The sequence below is a fragment of the Staurois parvus genome, unplaced genomic scaffold (assembly GCF_062004578.1).
Source record: "Staurois parvus isolate SC_StPar_1 unplaced genomic scaffold, SC_StPar_1.0 ptg000166l, whole genome shotgun sequence".
In the NCBI taxonomy this organism is placed as follows: Eukaryota; Metazoa; Chordata; class Amphibia; order Anura; family Ranidae; genus Staurois; species Staurois parvus.
The window spans coordinates 4,149,614-4,164,117 of NW_028317962.1; the positions used below are offsets into that span (position 1 = coordinate 4,149,614).

The 14,504-nt window shown below is 40.5% G+C and overlaps 1 protein-coding gene across 2 annotated transcripts in view; it reads left to right on the top strand.

The window, feature by feature from the left end:
• The window catches only part of ASTN1 (astrotactin 1), a 715,149-nt gene that overhangs the window by 640,960 nt on the left and 59,685 nt on the right, over positions 1 to 14,504 (top strand). For both annotated transcript variants that reach the window (XM_089676329.1, XM_089676330.1), the window contains exon 16: positions 4,309 to 4,497. In XM_089676329.1, coding sequence (XP_089532455.1) covers positions 4,309 to 4,497 — 189 coding nt within the window. The remainder of the gene's footprint in view (positions 1 to 4,308; positions 4,498 to 14,504) is intronic.

Sequence of the window (14,504 nt, forward strand, 5' to 3'; positions counted from 1 at the left end):
CATCAAGAGCCACAGCTGACATGTCGGACCTAGGGGAAGTGTCTTGCTGTATGTGGGTTATACAATTGTGTTCTGGTGCCACTTCATCCTGTTCCCCCTTTAGCCCCAGTAGGGCATTCAAAATTGGAGCAGGACCTGAATTTGCTGAAGAATATTTAATAATCAAGTTGGGATCAGATAGAAGAATCACTTCATATCCGCTCAACCTTTGTGCTGACATGTGTTGAGTGTGTATGTTTTTCAGTAGTAAGGACACTTGGTGTGTGGTGTGTAGGGTAGTTTCATGTCCCAATGTGAAAGAAATAGCCATCTCCACCAGAATTGCACACGATGCAACAGCTCTCAGACAAGCAGGCATGCCCTGAACCTGAGTTGGCACTACTTTGGAAAAAAAAGCTACAGGGCGGAGCTTGCCTCCATGTTCCTGAGCCAGGACCCCCGCCATGGTTGTACAATTTTCCCTAGCATACAGATGAAACATTTTCTTATAGTCAGGTAGTCCAAGACCAGGGGCCGTTACCATAGCATTCTTCAGGTACACAAAGGCATCAACCATTTCATTTGACCATGTGAGAATGTCAGGTGATTCTGAAAGTGTGGCAGACCTTAGAGTGTGATCATAGAATGAACAATCAGGTATCCATTGGCGGCAGTAACCAATCATACCAAGAAAAGTTAGCATGTCCTTTTTTGTTTGTGGGCGAGGCAGACCCACGAGAGCCGCAGCTCTTTTGTGACTGACATTCCTCTTACCATGACTTAGAATAAAACCAAGGTATTCAACCTGTTTTTGGCACCATTGCAATTTCTTTTTAGATGCTTTGTGACCATTCCCTGACAACCATTCTAACAGAGACCAACTATCCTCCTGACTGGCCTCCTGACTTGAACTACAAATCAATAGGTCATCCACATATATAATGAGGACCGAAACAATTGGGAGGGGTCCAGGACCTCAGTGTGGTCTGGAGGGCAAGTGAGTAGACTGCAGGCAAATCTACATAGCCCTAGGCATTCTACACCAGCTCATCTGGCAATTTTTGTAATATAAATACAAATAGCGCCCTTGTCTGGTGGTCCACAGGAACCGAAAAAAATGCATTTGTTAAATCAATCACTGTAAAATATTCTGCATCGGACGGAATGGAGGCAAGGAGTGATGGCACATCAGGCACTATTGGGGCTAATGGAACCACCAAATTATTTATGGCCCTCAAATCTTGTACAAACCTGTAAGAGCCATCCGGCTTCTTAACAGGATTGATAGGTGTGTTGTAAGGAGAAACAGTTTCTTCCAAAATGCCTTCTGTTTACATGCTGTAGCAATAGGGAGGGAAGCCTTATTCTTGAAAACCCTTTTTAGTTCTGTGTCAAGCTCCTCCCACATAGTTTCTCTCCCTTCTGTGGTGTTTAGTTTATAGGCAGTAGCCTGTGTATTACTTGGTTCTATGTGACTAATGCTTTTTACATTTATCCAATCCCAAGCTGGATTATTTCCCAGAATACCATCAATGATCAATCTCATATCTTCCTGTGTGTAATTTCTTCCTAAACATGCCTTTTTTAAATAAGCAAGTGTACCTCCAGGAGATACTGTAGGCTTGGGACAATGTTTAACAATCTTATTAATATCTTCTAATTCTATGGGTTTTTTTAGAATTAGTTCTCCTGCTGTGAGAAAAGGTAGTGTCAATATAGCCAACTCCTTTCCTCCTACGGCCCCCTCATCTTCTCTTTTTCCCTCTAGTTTCTTATCCATGGATCTAAGCTGCATTCTAAATTCCTCCACATCTCTCTGCCCTTTCTATGACTGGTGTCACTTCTTCTCCATTGACCATCCTTTTTCTGTAATTTTATTATATTTACCTGTCCCTGTTCTTCGTATTCCAACTCTCCTTCGTTGTCATTATTCTCCGTAAGGATGCCTTGAACTTGGCTGCCCTCCTCTGGTGATTTTATACTAATAATCTGTTTGGGTCTAGTGGAGGGGCCTGGCTGTATTGGTTGTAGATCCGGGACGGAAAGTGGCGCAGGGACAGGGGCAGGGACTGGAGGGGCAGGGGCAGGAGCAGGGGCTGGAGCTGCATTAGGCTGGGGAGTAATCATCCCCAAACTAATCAAAAAATCATCATCAGCAGCATTTTTAAAACAAGTTAATGAAGGATATATATTATACGGAGGGGGTGGGATTGGTGTCTGAACTGTTTTCAGTCCAATCTTGGGTCTGCATGTCTTTTCAGATTGATGCTTTTCCTGGCATATTTTTAATGTATCCAATTTCAACTTCCTCTTTTGTTTTAAAGAGAAAATCAAATTGAACTTTCCCTTGCTATTATCAACCCAATACGGTGACCATTTTAACCAGTTTTCTCCCCCTTTCTTGGGAATGGGTCTGTACTCCCCATAGCTTCTGTCCAGCCTGCCATACAATCCACCCAGGGATTTATTAAATAATAGTCCGTTCCACAAACTCTAGCAACATAATCCTTACAATGTTCTCCCTTTTCTGGGGGACCTGGTGGGTAACTACCTCCTTGACCCATATTTAGACAGTGGATAAAACAATTTTAGCTTAAAATCTTATTTTGTTCCACACAACAAATTATCTTATACTTCTACGCAACAGAAAGAAAAAGCAAAAGACAGATAAACCAGAATCTGCTCCACAGACTTATTAACCTCTTGATAACTTCCCAAAAGTTATCTCTTCACTGTTTTACCAAAAACAGTGTGTTCTACCAGAGAACTGTGTTTACCAAAAACACCTTTTTTATATTTTTATAGTGCACTATTTTGTAACTCTACCAAAGAGTTAAGTCTGCTTTACCAAAAGCAGCTACAGGTTATCACGGGTCTATATAGACAATACAGAATGATTCAAGACCTTCCCTCAACACAGGGCAAGAAAGAGCTTTTAGTCATAAAAAGACAAAAGGTTTACTTACCAAGCGAGGTGGGTGGTCATCCCGGACAAGCCCCAGCTGAAAGGAATGATTTTCTTCTCCCCTCAGAGACCCCCGGTCTGTGGAGAGATTCCTGGTTTATCAGCAGAATTCTGGGAACACCCCTTGAACACGGAAATCACGACAGCTTATGTTCAGAGATGTTCAAAGTTTATTAGACATTAATAAGATTATATAGACTACAGATAATAATAAAGGAGGGGGCAGCGAGTTTCAAAACTGTAATTTGTAACTTTCCATCATGAGCTAACTACATGAAACATAACATATACATTTCTTGGTACAAATTGTTTTGGCTAACTTTCTGGAAAAACAGCCAGACAAAGACATTGTCAGGGTCATGTTAGCTTCTGTTGATACATCCTTGAACAACCAAAAACAGTTTCATTAAACTTCTAATATTTCTGCAAAAAGCTAACTTAATACTTAAAATGGCGTACATAATACAAAATGGAAGTTATCTAGATCCTTTCAGCAGGGTCAGTAGCTTGTCACCAGTTGAACTTCTTCACAAACAAATGGTGGTCTTTTTTAGCTGTTTGTAAGGCTGGTATTCTTCCCACTTACCACCAATGTAAGGGACATTATTTCAAACAGATGCCAATGTAATGAGGCATTATTTCCACTGACTCCCAATTTTAGGGGCATTCTTCGTCTTCCTTACCGTAGATGTAAGGAGGCTCCTCTGACCACCAGTATAATCCTACATTTCTTGACTGGCCCCGAAAGGAATGCTTCTCCACTGACCTCCAATGCCTGTCTTTCTTGATCATCACTATTGATTTATTTTTATTTTTCTAACTTTATCCTATAGAGCAAGAGTTTTGTTAAAAATTATCCAGGTACACTACATTCTTTCATCTATTACTATTGTTGTTTCTACAGTACAACTTACTGATCATGCTAAAATACTGGAAGCTGTTGTTATTATCTTTAGTTAGCAATTATTTTAAGCGTTCCTCTGGGGTACAGAGGTTGAAAAAAGATGTCCTAGGAACACCTGAATACCTTAATGTCCCCTACTTTCCCTTTTCCCTTCAGTACTCTGGATGAATTTGACCAAAACAATCTTGTGGTTAGCAGAAGAGAAAGCAAAGTAAAGAAAAAAAAACAGTGTTTGTTTTGAGTGTATCCTATGTTCTGACCAATATGTCAACATCAAATTTACATGAAAATAAAACTTTTTATACTCTTTCTTAGCAAAGTTTCCATGGAAAACATGGGGATTGGAGGTTTAGTGAATGTGAATGATATAATATCAGATGTACAGATACTATATGCGTTTATTCGTTTCCTGATTATCTAGTTTAATTTTCTTTTTTGTTTTCTGATTGATCTTTTTCAGCCTTCACTCATGCCCTCCATGCACTAGATGGAGCGACTTCACGGCTGGAATTTATGCCACTGTTAGAACAGTTTGGAAACCATTACATCCAGGAGGCGGTGTATGGGTTCGAGGAAACATGCTCGATCTGGTACCCCAACCGGCAAGTTCAGAGACAGCTATGGCTTGAATTTGAAGACATAAGTAAAGGTAAGAAAATAAACATAGCAGCAGTTCTTAAAGAGGACCTGAAAGTTGTGCCTCAAAAAAAAGCAATCAGATTTTTGTAGAAGTGTAAAATTAGCCTGCAGCAGGATGTTTTTAATGAAGAAACTGTGGCTAAAATGTAGCAGAGAAAAAGCATACATGCAGGTGTTTTACTACAAAAATTGAGAGACATCTGATGATACAGCAGTGTAAATTTGTCCATCACCAGGAAAATTTTAAATTGTTAGGCTAGAGCCAAATGTACTAGAAACAAAGAGCATGCTTGAGCTTTACTACAAGATTTATGATTCTGCAGATGATACAGTAGTGTAAAATCGACCAGCAGCTTGACAGTTGTAATCAAGGATAATAAGGCTAATCAGTGTATGCCTACGTTTTCTTTTATCTATGGGGATTGGAGATTTCAGTGAATGTGAATGATATACTGTCAAGTGTTTTAGGTATACTGTTCTTTAATTTTGCTTTTATTCCTTCAAATGATGTTGAAGAGGTGTGGTGCAATCAAATGGCAGTTCAAATGATGATGCAGAGGTGTGATGCAATCAAATGGCAGTTTCAAGAATAGATGGTCAGTAAATGCTGCACTTTTAAAAGGATCTATCAACATAAAATGAAAAAAAGAAAAAAGAAATAATTGAAAATCCCAAAATACCACCCCCTGAAACAAAAGCCCCTACAAAAAAAAGGAATTATCGACTTCAAAGCATTCACAAAATAAAATTAAATATAAAAAAGCTCCCAATAAAAGAACAAAAACGTAGAAAAGAGGTTGATGGCCCAATGAGCTAACAGTCAGAATTTAAGTACAATTTCCTAACTGACCTTTATCTCTCCCTATGCAGTTTTTCAGCTTTCCTTATCCTTTTCCTCTAAACAGCTTCCAATACATTGACACTGTACCCTCATTTGTTTTATAGTGAGGGGGCTGACTTATACAAAAGGCATGTTATTGATCGATCTAAGCCTGATGGCCACAATTCAAAGCCTGTAGAGTGCATTCAAAAATTCTCCTGGACAAATCTGAAAAAATATTTCTTCAGGGCCAGGAACTCACAGCACTCTCCTTGAACACATGGTAGCAGCGAGCCCAAACCTGATCCCTAATAGAGGAATAATCAAGCAGCAGTAGAGGAGGTTCAAAAAGTACAAAATACACAGAATGAAAGAAGCAAAAGCCGGGAGAGTAAGGGAAGACATAGGTGTGGGGTTGTGCTGCATGCAGGCGATCTTTTATATTAATGCAGAGAATACATCACCATATATAAATACATAAATGGTCCATATAGTGAACTTGGTGCAAAGTTATTTACTTAGTGTAAAGGACAAGGGGTACTCTTTGTATATGAAGAAAAAGAGGTTAAATCTTCACAAACAGAAAGGCTTCTATTGCGAGCTGTGAAAATGTAGCATACACTTCTTCAGGAACTAGTTCTAGCCATCTCATAAGGTTGTTTTAAAAGAATCTAGATAAATTCTTATATGCACAGGGTATAACTGGCCATTACAATTTATAAGTAATACCAGAGATTTTTGATCCAGGAAATATCCAATTTACTGGATTTTGAGTGCTCAATGGAAGGGTCGACTTACTGTAGTCAAATGGTTAGATTCCAACAGGGAATCCCCTGTTGGAGAAAATTGGACCATGTTTTATATGTTTTTTTTGCCTTCTGGATCAACTTTGGGTATAGAGTTCTGTATATCGAGGTTTTCAAAGTATTAATTTATTCATTTTTTTCTGTTGGTTGAACTTAATAGGCTTGTTTGTTTTCTAAACCTAACTATGTAACTACAGTATGTAACCAACCAATACAATGTCCCTTAGACCAACCTCCATAGACAAAAGTTTGACAAACTCTAATATTTTTTTTTGTATGGTTCCTTTCTAAACGTTATGAAGTTACTATGCTGCAAGTCATTTTCAAAAGATACTCCTTCTTTCTCTTACATGGTGTTTTGTAGCATATGTATTTAATTGTCCCCTGTTGCCAACCCCAAATGTTTGAGCCAGCTCTATCGTGTTATTTTCTTTAACTCTAGATGCCTTTCCAGTAACAAGTAAGCAACATTCACATAGCAGATTGTTTTTAGGTTTGGTCCTTCTGGATTTTGGTTCATATGCAAATGAAAGAATATTTAATATGTATGAAGCTGTACTATTAGCAAGACACGCAAAAATGAAAGCCAAGGAACAGTGAAAAAGATCTCATAATGTTCACTGACCGTGCACAACAAGAATTACCAGTACAAGGATCATAATGATACATGAGGAAATAGGAAGCATTTATTTTGATAGTGAAATGAAATAACAGAAAGATCTAGCTCCTGGACAAGTAATATCATTTCTGCCATTGAAGCTCACTGATTTGTTAAGAGAGAAATCAAATTGTTAGTTTTATTCTGGGGTATTAATTATTACTTTTGTTCTTCTCAAAAGCTTCTGAAGATACATATCTCTTTGTTCACTTGAATTCTTATCTAAATTGACTAACAGCAAGTAGGCCAGGGATAATTGCAATCTTGACAGTGGTCGTAGCCTGCAGATATCTGGCAGGATAAAACAGGAAAACAAAGACATTTCAGGTCAGAGATGCTAAACCTTTATCTGTTCATAGTCTTACAGGAAAAAATATGACTTATATGTTACATATTACATGTAAACATAATACAAATTTTTCAAAGCTGCTGAATTTAGTTCTTTCAGCTATTGGGAATGATTCTGGATAGGTGATAAGCCAAGATTAAAGATATCCAAAGAAATCAGATCATAGTCTTCTGCCTCTTTTTGATGGGTTGGAAAGTGATGTCATGTCTATGTGTAAGCAGGAGCAGTTAGCTGGCTGGCCATTAGATGGCTCTGTTCCCATTATAGCCTGTGAAGTGGAAAGTTACAAGGAAGTGATAGCTTCCCTTTTTGTTAGAGCCCTCCTGTAGTGACATTATGGGTAAGTCACTGTTCACATATGTCAAGTTGGGAAGAGCCCTAGTGCAGTTGGGGCATGGGGGCCACAGACCCCACCATCAGACAGAGGTAGACAGCAAGTGGAGGCCCGGGAGGCTAGGGAGAGGTTGGCCTGCACCCAGAAGAGCCTGCTGTATACTTCCTGACCCTTATAGAAGTGGGGCTAGGGTAGATTGTAGGCCAAGAGTTTCTTGAGTGAGGCTTTCCCCCTGGAGGACCCCAGGAGATGTATACCCATGGAGGAGGTGACTGCAGAGACTCTATCCCCAGTGAGTACTAATGACCTTGGGTGGAGACAGAGTAAGGAAAGATGGTTTACTAAAAGGACTACACGATGCTTTGACCTGTGACAACTGCAGACCATCCACTAAATGTAATGGACAATATGCTGTCAAGTGACCCCCAGATATTATGTAGCTGTGATGTGACTTTCTGTGCCATTTTCCAAGTTCCACCAGTAAAGTACAGAAACCCTGTTTATGTGTGGACATTTCTTCCTGTAGTAATGTAAAGGTTAAAAGCTGGGAATGTCAGAAGGAGACTTCCTGCATGGAGTGGGCGCAAGATGACAGAGGATTAAAGCCTCAAGCAGGACAGTCACTGCTGTATCAGGAGAACAATGTTCTCGCTTTCTTGGTGACCAATTCTAGCCATTCCTAAGCCTCTCTTACATATGGGTTTAAAAGAATAGAATTGGATATGTTGAAAAAACTTGTCTAATTGCATTTTTTTCTTCCAGTATATATATATATATATATATATACTGTATATAAATTTAAAAGCCTAATTCTACAAACTCTACCCCCCCTACATAAAATACCCAATAGTTATGAGTTCTGGATGCCAGCTGTCATTGACCAGTCTGGAACTGTGGCCAGACTCTCAAGGTGCCCTTTTTGCTGGGACAAAAAGTTGCTCTCCCAGTGCCACTTTAGAAGATGACCCAGGATCAAAGTGGTTATCCCAAACTCCTTTTTTGTTGTTTACTCATCTTGCAGTGGCATCTTTAACTCCAAAAGCATGAAGGTATACCACAAGCCAGAATTCTGCATGGACTATTGGTCCATTTTAAAGTGGACATGAACTGAAAAAGTGAATATCTGCTATGTTACAGGAAACAAATAGAAAATGATAACTGAAATGATAATTGTGCCTAAGCAGTACCCTGAAAATCTGCCCTTTGTCTTGGATTTTTACTGAAAAAGCAGTGCACTTCTTGTGTCTAAGCAGTCCTGTACCTTGAGCTTTAAAATGGTACTAGAGTCTAAATGTTTTACCTTAATGCATTCTCTACATTAAGGCAAAAAAATGCCCAACTACCTGCCCTACACCCCCATCCATAAATATTTACCTGGCTCTATGTCACCATTCCAGCACTGTGCCTGGCTCCAGCATTGCTGCACTCTCTTCCTGCTTTCACAAGAAGAAGAAACTAAAGGAAGCTGAGCCGTAGACTTTGTTTTCATTTTGGATAGGGTAAGGGAGGGTTATAGCCCCTGTCAATTTTTTTTCCCATCCATAACAACTTGATAAAAAAATAATGTTATTTAGCAAGAAACAAATATTCCACATTAATAATTATGCTACCAAAATTAGAGTGTGCTGTAAATTGCCTCCAGCAACATTTTCTGTTTCTTCTTGCTGGAGGCTGCCATTTTGTTGAAGCCCAGAGCCCCTGAGCAACATTAAAGTAGAACCATAGGCAAGACTTTTTTTTTTTTCATTTTGGATAGAGCAAGGGAGGGTTATAACCCCTGTCAGATTATTTTTCACCATCTGTGTTCCATTGGGGAGACTTACCTTGTACTGTATCTATATCCCCCTTCTTATTTAAAAAAAGAGCAAAACAAGCAACCAGTCACCTCCAGATGTCTTCAATGGACAATATCAGTCAGCATAGGCAATCTGTTAAAAACACATAACCACAAATCCCACTCTTCGAACTCCTTAAAATTTAAAGTAGTTTTAAAGGCTGAAGGCTTTTACCTTCATGCGCTCTATGTAAGAAGGTAAAAAAACCTTCAGTGTGCAGCTCCCCCGACAAACCCCCTAATACTTACCTGAGCCCAATTTAGATCCAGTGATGTACATAAGAGTAGCTGCTCCCCTGGCTCCCTGCCTCCTAATTGGGTCAGAAAGAGTAGTGGGAGCCAATGCTCCCACTGATGTAAATCACAGCCAGTAAGAAGGGAGCACTCTGTTACTATTCTAGGCACAACCAAAATTTAAGATTTTCTTTTTTAATTAATTATAGTGATAACAGTACACATAATAAAAAGAGAGGGTGTTTGCCCCTAATCAGGACAAAGACAGCAATAAAAATCTGGCAGGTGTTCGAATTCCTCTGCACTCTATCTAAAACTAAAAAATAGAGTTTTGCCTTTAGGTATACTTTATTACTACTTTAATGGTCATCTAAGGCAATGCTGCCTCTGACTACTAGATTTGGAGTTCCATTTGGTGATCTCACTATTGTGTTACACACTGTTCCCCTTTCTAGAGATAAAGCTGTTCCTGAGGACCTGCAAGGGTGTACTTACTTCTGCTTCATACATCCTGTGGATCTGTGTTTTCTTAACCTGTCTTGCTGCTGCATGATTATCCCTCCATCAGTTTTAGACCAGTCTTTTAGCTGGTCATGTATGAGATTTCTCTAACATTGGAAAAAACACGTATCTATTTAGATCCAGGCAGCTGGATAGTTGGTCACAGGTGGTAAAAACTCTGAACTGGCCTTCATTGTGGACAACAAAATCTGTGCTGCCAAAAACAAACAAGACCTTAGTCAGAGTTGGGCTGAATGTGTATACTACCCTTTATTTTATAGGTTAGGTTAAACCAGGGATCTCCAAAGGTTCCAAAGAAAGAGCTAGTCTACTGTTCTCTAGGCTTTGAGGGAGTCAGACTGTGGCCCATGTGAGCAGAAAATGTTCTGGCATCAATGGGAGTAAACAATGTTCCATCATTGGTATCAATGGGAGGAATATTTCTCAATTTTGTCATCGGGAAAATGAATAGTGCCCTGTCAGTTTTGTCAGTGGGGGGAATAGTGCCCTGTTGTTGGTCTCAGGAGAAGAAATAGTGCCCCAACATTGCTGTCAGTGGGAGGAATAGTGTCCCATTGTTGATATCACGACAAGGAGTAGTGCCCCTACATTGCTGTCAGTGGGAGGAATAGTGTCCCATTGTTGATATCATGGCAAGGAGTAGTGCCCCAACATTGGTACCAGTGGGAGGAATAGCGCGTCATTGTTTGTATCAGAAGAAGGAATAGTGCCCTGTCATTACTGTCAGTGAGAGGAACAGTTCCCAATTGTTAGTATCTAGGGAAGGAATAGTGCCCCAGCATTGGTGTGAGTGGGAGGAATAGTGCCCCTTTGTTGATAACAGGGTAAGGAATAGTGCCCCAACATTGCTGTCAGAGGGAGGAATAGTCCCCAACTGTTGGTATCATGGGAAGGAATAGTGCCCCCTCATTGGTGTCAGTGGGAGGAATAGTGCCCCACTGTTGGTGTCAGTGAGAGGAATAGTGCCCCATTGTTGGTACAAGGAGAAGAATTAATACCCCATCATTGGTGTCTATGGGAGAAATAGAAAGGGAGAATGTCACCAGCACACCGAGGATCACCAATACTGGTCCAAAAGTTTTAATGAATGAGCACATAGTTACAGCAAGGCAACGTTTCAGAGTCTCGCAGGACCCCTTCATCAGGCATGTGACCAACCGTGTGGGAGGAATAGTTCCCAATTGTTAATCTCTGGGGAAGGAATAGTGCCCAAACATTGGAGTCAGTGGGAGGAATAGTGCCCAATTGTTGGTATCAGGAGAAGGAATAGTGCCTCATCATTAGTGTCAGTGGGAGGATTAGTTCCCAATTGTTAGTATCAGGAGAAGAAATGGTGACCTTCATTGGTGTCAGTGGGAGAAATAGTGTCCCCCTGTTGGTGCCAGTGGCAAGAATTGTGTACCATTGTTGGTGTCAGTGGGAGGAATAATGCCTTGTATCAATGGGATGAATATTTTCCCCAAGGTCGGATAAGGCAAGCAAAGGGCCACATCTGGCCCCCAGGCCGCAGTTTCGAGACCACTTAGTTAAACCATTATATAATCTTGAGCATTGCTCTTGGTAAATCTCCGAATGATGTTATAAGAGTTAGCCTGGGAACACTGTCACAGCGGGATTGTCTCTTTTTAGTTCTATCTCAGATGCCCTATCTCATTAATCCTGATATCAAATGATGTGACACCATTGACAATGCTCTGTCTACAGCTATTGTAAACATTCTTCTGGATAAACCTCTGAGGGTACAGTGTGTACACTGCTGTTGTATAAGAACTATAAGGCATCTTCCCGTGCATATTAAACAGCTGTCTGCATGACATATCTGCTCCTTATTAGCATTGGCAGTAAATTCACCTGAAACATGTGAGAGAACTGATTTAGGTAGTCTGACAAACTGAACTGCTCTCATTTATTTCAGGAACTTTCCCGCAAGCGGGAGGAAGCATCACGGAGAAATATGATGAAGCCGTAACACTGAATGACATGACAGTTAAATGCTGTCTTGGTAGTAAACTCGTACTTACACATTCAATGCAGTGATTGGCAAAACGTCTTGTAGTGCCAGTATTGCACACTAGAGGGTCGTGAGGCTTCACACTGAAATAAAATAAATCACATACACATACATCTTCTGCCTTAAAGAAAGTCAGACAAAACACAGAACTATGCCATAAATGCATAAAATGGAGTTGTTATTTCTCTATATCGGTCTATTGTTTTAGATACACTGTTTGAAAGAAGAAATAACACTCTCAGACAATGTCCTGCTTTGATCTAGATACTATAGAATGCTGTAGAAATTCCATACAATGCAGTTTCAGCTGACATCAGAATGCTCCTATATTGGAACCAAAATCCTCTGTCCCTTGTTACTACTTGAAATGTCCTTTCTGCTGCTCTGAGGTATAGACATAATATACACTATAGGGGTGTATTTAAAAATAATTTGCAGAGTTGTTCAATTTATTAAACTACATGTAATTTCATTCTGTGAGAATGGGGGCAAAATCGAATGTTATTAAGCTATTATCTTTGCAGGTTGAATGTTATTTGTTCACAAAACGTAAAGCGGGGGGTAAGCAACCAGTAGATATTGGCCATCCCAGAGCATCAAACAGAGTGCAATGCAGAGGGACTACATGCAAAGTTGGAGCTGTAATAGGGAGCAAGAGCCGTATAAGCTGATGCCTCCTCTGTAGTGGCTTCTACACCCTCTCATGGTTGGTGGGTGTAGCACCAGCCAAGAATTACCCACTCAAGTGAATGAGACCACTCTGCAAGAGCCCTGAAACTTTGTGCAATACTGTAAACAAGGGGTTAAACAGGCAGCAGTGTGTTGCTTTCTCACCACCTGCTTTAAGTCCTTGGACCCCGCAGAAGCATGCAGTTGCAGGGCACTTGCAGAGTGGCTCATTTACTTGAATGGGTCTCAGTTGACAGGCGCTAGCACCCAACAAAAGCAACAGCGGGCGTAATTGCTGCTACGGCACGTGTACACCTTTGGCTGCTGCCTTGATGGGTAGGGAATGGGGGCGGTAAAATGATAAAACCCTGATTCAACTGCAGGGTTTTACCCCCTCAACTTTACATGTGAACAGGCCCTTAGGGTGCCCCTGCCAATTTCAAGTAAAGGCTCGTTCACAGGTGCAGTAGGCACTGCTGCTCCTCTGCAAAGCTATCCCAATGTGTTTGACAGATGGTGAGGAGGTGATATGTTGCCTCTTCATCACCTGATTTAAACCCATGATTGCTTTTCAATGCACGCGACTGTGACACAGTAGTACGGCAATTAGATGTTTAAATCAGGTGTGAGGAGGCAACACTGTGCCTGGTGATCTTTAACTTCTCCCGTGTTGTTCAGGTAGATCTTCACTTCTTTAAGGTTACCTTCCCCTGGCGTAGAGTGAATCCAGAAAATACTGCATTATGGCCACTAGATGGAGCTGACAATCATATTAACCAAGTATTTACAGTGTGCCCCAAACTAAATTGGCAGGTGCCGCTCAAGACTCTATCGGGTTCCCTTATGTAGCAACCGGTTGGAGTGCAGACAAGGACAGGGATTGTTCAAGCTCTAGACATCTAATGGAAAAGGGAGAAGTCCTGGAAGTCGCACATCTCTGCAAAACCACGTAAGAAGATGTATGACAGTTCCTTAGCCCAGGCTTCAACCAAGCCATGCCCCCAACACATTTCATAACGCCCACATTGCTTAGTCTTTGGGACTAAGCTCTGTGGGTGGAATTAAATTGCAGATTGCAAATTGTTTATTATTACTCCCCTTTGTAACTACCAAAGGTGTTAAACCAACCTAAACCTCTGTACAACTCCGGAATTAGGGTCCATTCACATGGGGTGTTTTACTGTCTGATGCTGTTAGTAGATTCGCTATACTCTGACAACTCTGTAATATTCAAACAATAAGCTGTTCTCATTGTTACACTGCTTCTTTTAAAATGTGAGTCATATTGTCATTGGTGTTTGCTTTTTCCTTCTATGTGATTCTCATTTTTAAACTAGATTTGAACATTGTCTGTCCTTACAAAGGGGTTAAGGCTAAGTTCACCTTTTGTAAAAAAAAAATTAATAATAATAAATGCACAATGCACATGATTATGCAGGTAAAAAAAAGTGCATGTGTTATAATTATTTACACTATACCTACAAAGCATTGCACCCATGATGAGTGGATCACGGGTGCTATGTCAGGCTCCTTCAGACACTGCTGAGAGCTCTCTGCTCATATTTGCACACAAGCAGTTACTCAGATGCAGGAACTGTCAGTTAACTACTAGGGCACTGTTCAGCACCTTGGTAGTTCACTGAGAACTACAAGCCATCTGCCCATCAGTAGCAATCGGGACTTGTAGTCTTCTCATTCACAGATTCCTGTGAATGAATGACAAAGTGGTGTGGATGGAACCCTGCACAGCTGCGCCATTTTGGAAATGTGGTAGCCGCTG